We start from the raw sequence: 12001 nt of genomic DNA on the forward strand, positions 1-12001 counted from the left end.
AATTAACGAATTTTTCATTTATGTAATTACTATTATTTTTTAACCGTAGCATGAGTATATTACGACCTTAAAAATATTGAGGGAGTTTTAAGTATTTTAAAATCTGCTTTCTTCATACTATCACAGAATATAATAAAACTTTTGATGCACCGAAATTTCACTTATTTGCTAAAAATTTATTTTCACAGTTTGAAGAGTAGAATATTTACTCATAAGATAGTCGAGGAATGATTTATACAACATTTACATTTTCTAGCCTATCAGCCAGTTTCAAAATTTTATAATACTACTTAATTAAAAAAAAATATATTTTAGTGTTCTTATCGTTGCATATCTCTCCGTTTCAATACATCGAATATAACATCCGAGGCGCTTTGCTCATTGTCATTATTGGAGTCATCAGAGTCGCTTTGTTCCAGTAATGGAATGGTTTGGGAGGAATGTTTCTTTTGCAGTACGGCAGATAATACATTCCCACCTGCGCCGGCATTGCCACCAGTCTGATGGCTGTTATTATTTGTATTGGAACTTATGGTAGTTTCATTGAATCGTAAGTCACTTTCCTCTTCACCCATTTCAAGGGATTCCATTTTTGTAAGAGTTAAATATTTGTGCAACAAATGCATGCAAATACCAGCTAAGCAAACGATTAAACCAAGAACGTTTATCAAGCTTAATTGATCGCCATTCAACTCCACTCCAAGGGCAAGTTGACAAATATCCTAAAAAATAAAAAAATGTGTATATTAAATGCATATTTGTATTTTTAAAAGTAAATTACCTTGAAAATTCCAGCAATTGAAAGTGTTAAACCGGAAGTTTTTGAAAGAACTAAATATTCACTACATTCCATTAGAAAAGCTAGTACCGCACCAAATGTGATATAAAACACGTTCCGTGTAATCACGTCGTTAGATATTATGGATAGGTCAATGTTATACAGCTTGCTAGCTATAAAAAACAGTATTTTAGTTAATTGCAGTTGCATATTAATTTAATTACATTATATTTACCCTCAAATGTTATTAGGAATGGTAAGACCGAAGCGATCATCCAAGGTTGCATGTAATATATCATATCGATTGGGTTGTGCAAGCCTAACTTAGACTTCTGCATGACAAATTGTGCAAAGCTCCATCGGATACCGCTGCTCAAAGAGGCCAACAGAAGAAATATAAAACCGAGTGTATTAAAATCTGCGGCTTCGTAGGTGAACATAAAAAGTCCAATAGCAATTAGGCCGACAATAAATATGAGGAAGCAACTCTGTAATTAAAAAGTCCTATTTTATTTACTTATTTAAACTTTTGTTTTGTATACCTTCTTTTCCAGTCCAAGCATTATTGCAAATATAAGTATAAAAACAATCGTTGAGGATTTAGTCATTGTATACAAAGAGATTGGCACTAGCCCTAGTCCCCAATTTGAAAATCCTATGTCGATGCCACTAGCAATACCTGCTGGTGCCATTTTTTGCCATGCCGTGTGTAAATCTAATTTTACTCTCGTCTTTCCAACACATATTTTATAAATTGTTCGCACAACAGCAGAAAGTAAAAATTTCAATACTAAATGGTAAGCTACGATGGTCATGGGAAATTGTAGTTCCTGAAATGAAGTAAATATATTTTAAATCTTGCTTCAACACATTTAAATCCAACACATACCTTAATTAACTTTTGTTGGTAGAAAGTTAAACCTATAGATAGCACTAAGTAAAGAAGAATAATCATTACTGTTCCGACTGCCATTTGCAGTAGGCGAGATCCCGGCAGAAGAGCGGCATTCGGTGAACCCGCCACACCTCCAGATTCATTGTGCACATTATCCCGGTTAATGTTTTTAGCGGCTAAATGTCCGTTTATGTAGCAATCTTCTTCTTCATCATCACTTTCATATCTTATGCGATGCTCAGTACTCAGCTCGATCTCCTCATTTTCGTCATCATCCTCATCATAATGTGACCCAAAAGTTGTACGTCGTGACAGTCCACTTTGGTTTACATCATCTTGTTTACTACTGCCGCTTAAAAGCTCATAACGCGGTTGGGTCATTACTGATGCACAAAATGTGTTTTTGGGTCCGACAAATATTTAATAAAGTATTCAGTTTTTATCGGTAAAATATACCACCGGTTTTGATTAGGTGAGAAATACAGGTATTGACATTAGTCACTGTTGTGGCAGTCGGTTCCCATATGTTCGTTTGCTTTGTTATTGAGCTTCTTCACACTGTCTCCAACTTTTACCAACGTTTAATAGACTTCTTTGTATACTTGTTTAAATGCGTTATCAAAGCTTTACAAATACATAACGAACCTTAGATAGCACTAATACTTTTCTTTTTTTAAAAAGGCAATATTGCAACGCCAAACAGATTTATTACCGCCTTGCTGACGTCCCCATTCATTTGCTGCTGTTTACTACCTTTGTTGTTGTCTAATTCGACAAATGCCAGTTTGTGACCACTGTTGCTTCATGCGATCGTTGCCATATGATATTACGGAGGTTGTACAAAAATATACCCTTTAAATTAAGAATGAAGGAAAAAGTCAAAAAGTTTATGTTTAAAAGCCGTTTTCTCAATGTGTGATTAGTAGTAATTTGTCAGTTAACCTTAAATATATATAAATTATTAGCTTATTCATAAACAGAAACAACAAAATTCTGAAAGAGGAATTTTAATTATCAGATGTAATATGAAACTTTCGATATGATAACATTTCCTTCCTAATTTTCTAAATATGTTCTTTATTATAAAACTAATTTTATTAAATAAAATACGTTGCCAAACTACAAAAATTAACGATTAATTATATATTATATAAAGTATAAATATTTACTATATATACAATATAAATTTCAAAAAAAAAAAAAATATATATATATATATATGTATTTATTATTTATAAGTTTTAAAATTTTAATTTTAGTTCACAAAACAAAACCAAGGCATTCGAACAAAAATTGCGTGGCAATGCCAAAACTGAATTACTATACGTTCCCAGTATTTAAAGTAGGTTAATTTAAGTTAAGGTAAAATTGATAACGGTCTTTACAAGTTATCGTTCAATCGCATAATGTTCATTCAAAACGGACATTATGATTATATTTTAAAAATAGATCCGTAGGTAAGCAGATTTATTCCAAGTATTTACACATTGTCGTCAAAAGTAAGTTATAAGGGAAGAAGAGTAAGGACCCTAGGACGCTGTTATGAACAATTTTAGGTTATATTACAATACGGTTTATGGAGAATTCTTGGATTGTTGCCACATAAGGTCAGTTTGTTAAATACTACTGTTAGCTTTGTAAGTTTGTTTGCTAAGGAGAGTGATCGGACACTACTCACATTTTGCAATTAAACTAAGACAATCGTTAAAACTGACGCGCTTAGAAAAATTTCAATCGAAGTAGCCATCGATTTATAACGGTATGATAAGCATAAATTTCATTTTGTAAAAATGTGTTAGTAAGTATTTAGTTTTGATCATAAATTATCTAAAAATAAATCGCGATAAAAATCCAAAATAATGCGTGAAGCCTCCGAAAAGCATCCAATATGTATGGAATTCCGCAAAGTGTCTGAGTTGCCTTTCAAATTGGGTTCCCAATCATATTTGCCAATGGAAGAAGAAGGCATCATTGTTTCCTTTATATTGAAATTGTGCAGAAGTGGGTTGCCTAAAAAGGACGATCTTCTAAACACAGTTCAGAAAATAATCAAAAACAGTGGTAGAAATATCGTCTGGTAATCCATTTCCATCCATTTTTTAAAGAAAAAACAAGAAATCAATAACTAAATACGCCAGAGACGTTAGGTTTTACCGCCGAGGTGGTATGAGAGGACTTCATACAACCGCTGTCAAAACCGAACGATGGGCGTGACACCGCCCACTTTTAGGTAAAATCACATATATCAAAAACCGCTCGACGGATTTCCACCCATATTTGGTATGTGGCACTTCCCTGACATTTTTATGTTACAGTGTGAAAATACGGACTGCGGTCACGCCTCCTTCCCATATAACACAATTTTAAATTCCATCTGATCCTTTGCATTCGAAACTACAAAACAAGAAGCAATTACATAATATAATGAGATAAAACTTTGCACGAATAATGCCTTAGAATAGGCATTATGTTTGTTTTATCGGTGAGAAATTGAGCTTCGAACAAAGAGCCAACATTAAATTTTGTTTTAAAATTAGTAAAACTTTTACCGAAACGTTTCAATTGATGAAACAAGTTTATGGCGATGATTGCCTATCCCGTCGCAGAGTGCACGAGTGGTTTCAACGTTTTCAAAGTGATCGTGAGGACATAAATGACGATCAACATGTGGGCCAATCAAAATACGTGATCACCGGAAATTCCAATCTCCAAAACATCAATTTATCGCATTTTTACCGAACATTTGGGCTTACGAAAGGTGTGTGCACGGTTTGTTCCGCACAAATTGACCGACGACCAAAAATTGCTCTCATCGATCGACGCGTGTGACCGATTATTTGACCAAAAATCACATTTTAACCATTAACCACTCCCCGTATTCACCTGATATGGCAGGTGCGACTTCTCCCTTTTCGGAGAAATGCATTTGCCCATGAAAGGAAAGCGTTATGAAGACGTAGAGGCCATTCAATGTGGCCCCCAGCGACTTCTATTTGTTTCCAGAACTGAAAAAATGTATGCGCGGCAAGCGATTTGTTTCAAATGAAGAGGTCATAACGGCTGTTGAAGCGTATTTTGCAGACCTTCTGGTTTCTCCCTGCACGGATGGGATCCACAGGTTGGAGGATCGTTGGAGTAAGCGTATTAATGTTCAGGGAGATAATACTGAAAAATAAGGGAAACTTGAATCATAAAATTGTGTTTTTCTTGTCAAACGACAAAACTTATTGAACAACCTGGTATCTATCTATCTATCTATGTATCATACGTCTTATAGCAATGGTTATTTCAGTTTTTTTCAAGGCGGCTTTATTTTTTTAAATATTCACTTCAGTTTGTTATTGAAATGAAGTAAGCTAATTTTACGAATTTAATTATAATTTAATTTGATAAAGTATTTTTTCATGTTATCGGAAATTTTAATCGAAATGTAATAATTTTAGTCAACAGCTAACTGTTTGACATGTCCTCGCAAACGGCAACCAACTTCAATGGTATCCTTTAAGCGCCGGCGCATTCTTAAAGCGCACCACATATGTATGAACATATATCGGTTGGACGACCGAACGGGAGTGAAAATATTGGCAGACGAGTATGCCAACTGTCATTTTAAGTAGAATACACACAGAAGACGGAATTCGTCCTATTGTCTCGCTTCACATAAAATATAAGTTGAACGTTTTAAGCTCAGAAAAACAGTATTAATTGCTAAATAATAATTTAAGTGAAGCAAATAAAAAGCGAAAAATTCGCATTGTTAACAGTATGTGGCTAAGGAAGCGGAAATGTAATTGTTGTCTCTGCGAAATATTGTTAGAATAAGTTGCAAGGAAAGTGTTGAGCTTTACGAGCGTAATGCAGCAATGAGCTAGCTAGGTAGTTAAATTAATAGTAGCGTACAAGAAAGCGAAAAGTGTTTCAACTTTGGCGAAGGTGATGTACCAGCTGGCAAGCGTGCGTGAAACATTCAAAAATATTTTGAAGAAAATCAAATAGAAGTTTTGGAAATTGGAGAAAATTTTGCTTAAATCAGCTGAGTCAGCAGTATATGTTTTGACTGTTGTTGTTTGATTCGGTGTGGCGTCAGTGAAAAACCTTGATGACTGTAAACGAAAAAGTCCACCCAACAATTGTGCGTACTGGTTGGTGGGTAGCGGCGTCGACAAGGCGACTGTGTGCATGCGTGCTATTGTGTTTGTGAACCTTTGTCTCGGTGTAAAGTTCTGTCTGTGTCACTTGTGTCGGCAGCGGAGGTGAGGAAGTTAAAGTCGAATTAAAGGCCGGTCAACTGTAAATGTATGTGCAGCGAAGAGTATAAAGTGAAATGTGGGATATTACATAAAGAAAAAATATTCGTGCGTACTATATAGCAAATGCTTAATTGAAAAGCCTTACACAACTTAACAGAGAAAAAATTATGTTTAAATAATAACAAGAAATGTGAAATGTTTAAGGCACGGTCTTGCGAAAAATAATATATTACATTATAATAATTGAAAAACGGTAAAACGGTTATGTTGCCCCTTACTGTTGCAATTTCGGCAACTCAAAAGTGAATTTTTCGCCATAAAAGCTTTAACAAAGTATGAACGCGAACATGTCAGCCACATCAAATATGGAGCAGGTAAGCGAAGTTGTAAATAATAATTATTATTATGTAATTTAAATATTTGTATACAAAAAATATAGTGAGCTTATAGAGGCGATCAATCGTGACTGAAAGACATGTATCTCGAGTTAACCTATTCGTTATACCCTTAAGTTTTTCACTGCTTTAGAGGGGAAGTAGGGTTTTTAAATATTTTTTTATTTTTTGGCTTTAAATGAAGGCATAATAAGAGATCAATTGAAAAGTCCGTAGCCTACTGTTGTAAAACAATTTTTGTTTGGCAAACTTCGTCGTTTTTATTCAACAACGACCATTCTTTTGAGATCTGAGAACAGGAGTTAGGAGGCGCTTCTGGAGAATACGATGGCTCCGTAAGCAATTTGAAGCTCAATTCTGAAACTTTTGCCATTGTTTTTACTGATTTGTGACACGGTGCATTCTCTTGGTGAAATAGCACTTACATACTTTTCTTCAAATGCGGCCGTTTTTCGACGATTTCGTGCTTCAAATGGTCCAATAACTCTATATTATACATAGTCGCTGTAGGTGATACTTCTTTTTTGAAGGTAGTCAATAAAAACGATTCTAAGCGCATCCCTAAATACTGACGCTATAACCTGTGTATAACCTTGTGTTTTTCTACGCTTTGGAGCGGGTTCGTCATGTGCAGTCCACTCGGATGACTGTCAATTGGACTTCGGGGTAATATGATGGAGCCGTGTTTCATCCATTGCTACATATCGACGCAAAAAATCCAGTTTATTACGCTTGAAGATCTTTAAACACTGCTCCGAATAATCAAATCGTCGTTGTTTTTGCTCAAAAGTGAGAACGCGCGACACCCACTTGTCACAGAGCCTTTTCATACCTAAATATTCCTGGAAGATATGATGTACACGTTCAATTGATATCTTTAGAGTACCTGTTATCTCGAACAACTTTACTTTATGGTCATCCAAAATTATTTTGTGAACTTTTTTTGTTATTTTCGTCGCTAACAATCTCTTTTGGGCGTCCATTTCACTCCCTCTAAACTTAGCATATGTATCAATCTTTGTTGGTTGGTTTTCTTCGGGCAATGCCCGGAAACTCGTCAGCAAGTCAAATTTTTGCTTCATATGTATTTTTTCCCTTCACTACTTTATCAACACGCGAAATTCCTTTTCATCCAATTTTTTCACAACAACTGAAGTTGCTTCACTCAAGAGAATATAATTCACAAATTGATGATCCATCAGCTTTCACATTTATGTATATGCGCACCTTTTGAGGGTTCTTCTTCTTTGTTGGCGTATACACTGCTTACACGGCTATATCCGAGTTTACAACAGTCCTTCCTTTTTACTGTTTGGCGGCAATTAGAGATTCAAACGGGGGTCTTCCTTTTCCTCTACTTCCCCCGGCGGGCACTGCCTGGGTCTGACTTGAAGCGCTTTCATCCATTCGGACGACATGACATGAATGAATGCAAGACGAAAAAAAAATGTTTTTTAAGTTAGTGTAATCAATTATTAAAATTTTGAACTCGTTTTTCTCGAAATGCTGTTTTCAGTGGAAATTTTTTTCAGAACGGGCCAATCGACTTTAAATTTGAATACAACCTTTTTAAATATATTCGTCAGGTATTGATCGACTGAAAAAGATTTTTGATAATAATTTCGATTTTTTAAGCCACTCTGGAGTTAAAATTCTTTCAGAAAAAAATACTTTTTTTAGAAACTGCTTTTTTTTGTGAAAAATCTAAATTTTGACTAGTCCTTCAATCATTACATGTATTCATTTATATAATAATATTTGGGTTTTGGATCTGAGATATCCCCAATATTGCCTTCCCTTCGAGAGAAGAGTGGGCAAATGGCGGAGTAGACAGACACGCAGGGATTAAGATCTATACGGATGGATCCAAACTAAAAAACTGAGTGGAAGGTGGTGTTTTTTTTAGCAAAATTATGTACATACCAAAATTGCCTACAATGACTATTGCAGAACTGTCAGGTGGCAGACGAAGATGAGACAGTAAAACATCTTCTATGCGAATGCAAGGCTCTCTACAGAAAAAGAATCGCAAAAATATTGGTCAAGGGTTTCTGGACGGCTTTTCAGAGGTTGCAAAAATAAAACTTCTTGCATTGATGAACTTTATCAGAAGCACGGGGTGGTTCAGAGAGGAGACAATGGGGCTCATAAAGTCATAGGTGCGTCGTCAGACAGCCACCCTCGCACCGTCGCAAAATTACAGTATGCTAGATTTATTATGGATCTTTTACAAGGTGCGTTTCAAATTGAATCTAGCGCCCCCTGGTGGCGTCATCTATATGTCGACTGGTGCGTTAGAATCTGCTATCTTTATCGATTGTCCAGTGAGAAGTTCATGACATTTCATTGATTGGAAGTGAAGTTATAGCGTTTTAAGTGTCAGTATGTTTGTGTTATCGGTGCGAAAATGAGCTTCGAACAAAGACCCAACATTAAATTTTGTTTTAAAATTAGATCAACCGAAACGTTTCAATTGATTAAACTAGACTAGTTATAGCGATGATCCCGTAGCAGAGTGCACGAGTGGTTTCAACGTTTTCAAAGTGGTCGTGAGGACACAAATGACGATCAACATGTGGGCCAATCAAAATCCGTGTTCCCCGGAAATTCCATCGAAACTGTGCGAGAATTCATCAAAAATCAGCCGAAATCATCATTAAAATTCATGGAAATGGAATTGAACATCTCCAAAACATCGACTTATCGCATTTTGACCCAACCTTTGGGCTTACGAAAGGTTTGTTCCGCACAAATTGACTGACAACCAAAAATTGCTCTGAATCCATTCGAAGGATATCATTAACCGATTATTTGACCAAAAATCACATTTTAACCATTAACCACTCCCCGTATTCACCTGATATGGCAGCGTGCGACTTCTTCCTTTTCGGCATTTGCCCATGAAAGGAAAGCGTTATGCAGACGTAGAGGCCATTCAAAAGGCTTGCACCGACATACTGCCGGCAATACCGGCCAACGAGCTAAAACACTCGTTCGACATGCTTTTGGACCGTGCAAAAAGCTGTATTGAAGCAGAAGGAGACAATTTTGAATAAAATAAATTGATTTTGCCGAAAAAACCATTTGTTCTGTTTTTTTTTTAACTCCTGTTTACTTTGGAACGCACCTTCTACCGTACAGAGTACTGTACAGAGTATTGGAAAAAATAATACATAAGTGGCTTACAGGGGTATGTGGAACAAATAAAGACATTTTAACCTTTTAAAGTTCTATAAGCAAGAAAAATGTGCATAAACATTTTGCATATACTGACCCAAGATATATACAGTATAAAGACAACCGGAAGGTCGCGAATAAGCAATATTTGGACTAGAATTTCTATAAGTTAAGCAAAACAAAATTAGCAATATAATTACATTTAGTTTTTAGGTCTAATATATGTATGTATACTTTCATAGAATGTATTGAGTTCCTCAGTATTTATCTTTGAATCATTTCGTAATTATTTCGTAAATCCTCTTTATTCTTCATATCGTAGTTTCATTATTTCACATATTTCTACACCTACTCACTATTATTCTTTCGGTTTTCCCTTTTTGCCTTCAAAACCATTTAGTACGTACATATGTATATCTGCGGAGTAAAGCAAGGATGACGACAGCGACAAGAGCTGGGTGCTATTTTTCACTTTACTCATATTTTACTTCCTTTAGTGTCTGCTCCACTTCCGCCATTGGGGAAGCTGTGGTTTTCTCCTGCCTTGATAACACGATTGACTGCTTCAATTCAATCCAGTTTTTCAATATTCATTTACGACATCACAGTCGTAATTCTTCAAAAAAGAGTTTTCAACAGAGACATACCAAAAATGTATACAATGATACAAAATTGAAGAAAAAGGAAATTGCAGGTCTTCAATTTATCATTTCATTTTTCAATATACATACCAACACATGAGAAGAAAATAGTAAGACTTTGTATATAATTTTAAAATTATTAACTTATTCTTCAAAATCTATGTCGTCCCCCGCAAAGTAATCCCATTTGGCATACCATTATGCTAACGTTTTTACCAATCCCCGAAACAGTTGTTGAAGTCAATTTCCGGAATAGCCTTCAATGCGCGTAATGATTCACGTTTAAAGTCTTCAATTGACTCAAAACGGTTTCCCCGGTTTTCTGAATAGCCACAGTCAGACATCAGATGAAAACGGTGGTAGCGGCACAATATTGTTTTAAAATTTGGCATTATCGTGGTGCAAAAACCAAGAGTTGTTGGCCCATACTTTCGACCTTTTTTACGTCTTTCGTATCATAACATCTTGGTAGTCGGAAAGCATTGTATCACAGACGTTAAAGCGACGCTTTTTCTAGAAAAAGTTGGGTGATTTTGGAACCAATCGTGCTTTCACTTTTCTTAGGCCAAAATGATCTTTCGAAATGGTTTTCACTGATCCTTCCGATATTCCAACGATGACGGGGTGAGCATCAGTTGATGTTGATGGCCGTCTTGGACGTGGTTCGTCGAAAACGCGTTCTCGGCCCTCTTTGAATAATGTGTACCAATCAAAAACACTTGCTCCCGACAAGCAATTATCACCGAAGGCCTTTCCCAACTTTCTGAACGTTTCAGCAACAGAAATTTGATTCCGCACACAAAATTGAATGGATCTTCTTTTTTTGAATAAATAAACAATAGTGATTATTTGGATGCAACCTTTGGGGAGCAGATTATCGAAGAATACCCTAATGAGTCCATCCGCTATCGCGCGCAACAGTTCTGCCCATCTACTTTATGTAAGATTTGGTTCTTGGTTGGCGGACTTATCCAACTCGTGCAAGATTTGAGCTGAAGCACGATAGGTAAATGGGCCCAGAACGAAGCTCACTTTTGGTTGAATGGGTACGTTAATAAAAATAAACGGGTGATTTGCTGTTGAGACGTCGTTACATCCTCATAAAGTCACTGTTTGTGTACTCTATTAGCAGAGGGAATCATTGATTCATATTTCTTCAAAAATGAAGCAGGTAATAATGTTACAGTCAATGGGGAAAGCTATAGAGCCATGATTAATGACTTTTTTGGGAAGAAGCGCGTTATTGCTGATATGCGGCCTCAATTGCTGCAAAAAGAGCTGAAATTTATTATAAAGCTAATTTCTTGGTTTTATTTGAAGGTCCAATTCATACATTTTCGGTATCAATCAAACTTTCTTAAACTCAACACTTAATTTACCTCCTTCTAGGAGAAACATTTTAAATGCCGGACATATACAAATGTATTATTAGTTGTGTTCTGACATCGGACTTTTTATTGGAAGCAATAAAAATAATGATTTGAGTTTTCCCATTTTTAAATTGTTCGCGGTTTGCTTCATTAAGATATTTGAGCTTTAACTCATCATACTGATAATTGAAATTATAAGGGCATTAATATAAAGGCTATTAAATATGAGGGTGTCTCAAAATCAACAGAATATTGGAATTAATACAGCGTGTTCCAATATTAACGCAAGATTTTAATTTAATTAAATTAAAATATGGTCGGTATAATGTTTTAAATTCGTCAATTGTAATGAAATTTTGGAATAATTTTGATTTAGCGGCAATTTTGAATCTTGTGTTAATTCTGGGACACCCTGTATGTATGCATTTCTTTTTGCACTACATTATACTTATTCACAAGTATTCTTATAGCGTGCAAAATTTTTGTATCATAAAA

At 35.5% G+C, this 12001-nt stretch overlaps 2 protein-coding genes across 2 annotated transcripts in view; one reads left to right on the forward strand and one right to left on the reverse strand.

The window, feature by feature from the left end:
- Window positions 1-155: 155 nt before the first annotated feature.
- LOC126761947 (solute carrier family 35 member C2) lies at window positions 156-2430 on the reverse strand. The gene is made up of 5 exons (XM_050478384.1): window positions 1668-2430; window positions 1321-1608; window positions 1014-1266; window positions 782-951; window positions 156-722 (listed from the first exon to the last, which is right to left on the reverse strand). Exons 1-5 carry the CDS (start codon window positions 2052-2054, stop codon window positions 321-323), a joined length of 1500 nt encoding a protein of 499 aa, XP_050334341.1. The 5' UTR covers window positions 2055-2430; the 3' UTR covers window positions 156-320.
- Window positions 2431-5243: 2813 nt separating this feature from the next.
- The window catches only part of LOC126761962 (tight junction-associated protein 1), a 132557-nt gene continuing 125799 nt past the window's right edge, over window positions 5244-12001 (forward strand). Inside the window, exon 1 of the mRNA XM_050478403.1 lies at window positions 5244-6297. Coding sequence (XP_050334360.1) covers window positions 6259-6297 — 39 coding nt within the window. The 5' untranslated portion in view covers window positions 5244-6258. The remainder of the gene's footprint in view (window positions 6298-12001) is intronic.

The sequence above is a fragment of the Bactrocera neohumeralis genome, chromosome 6 (assembly GCF_024586455.1).
Source record: "Bactrocera neohumeralis isolate Rockhampton chromosome 6, APGP_CSIRO_Bneo_wtdbg2-racon-allhic-juicebox.fasta_v2, whole genome shotgun sequence".
Lineage (NCBI taxonomy): Eukaryota > Metazoa > Arthropoda > Insecta > Diptera > Tephritidae > Bactrocera > Bactrocera neohumeralis.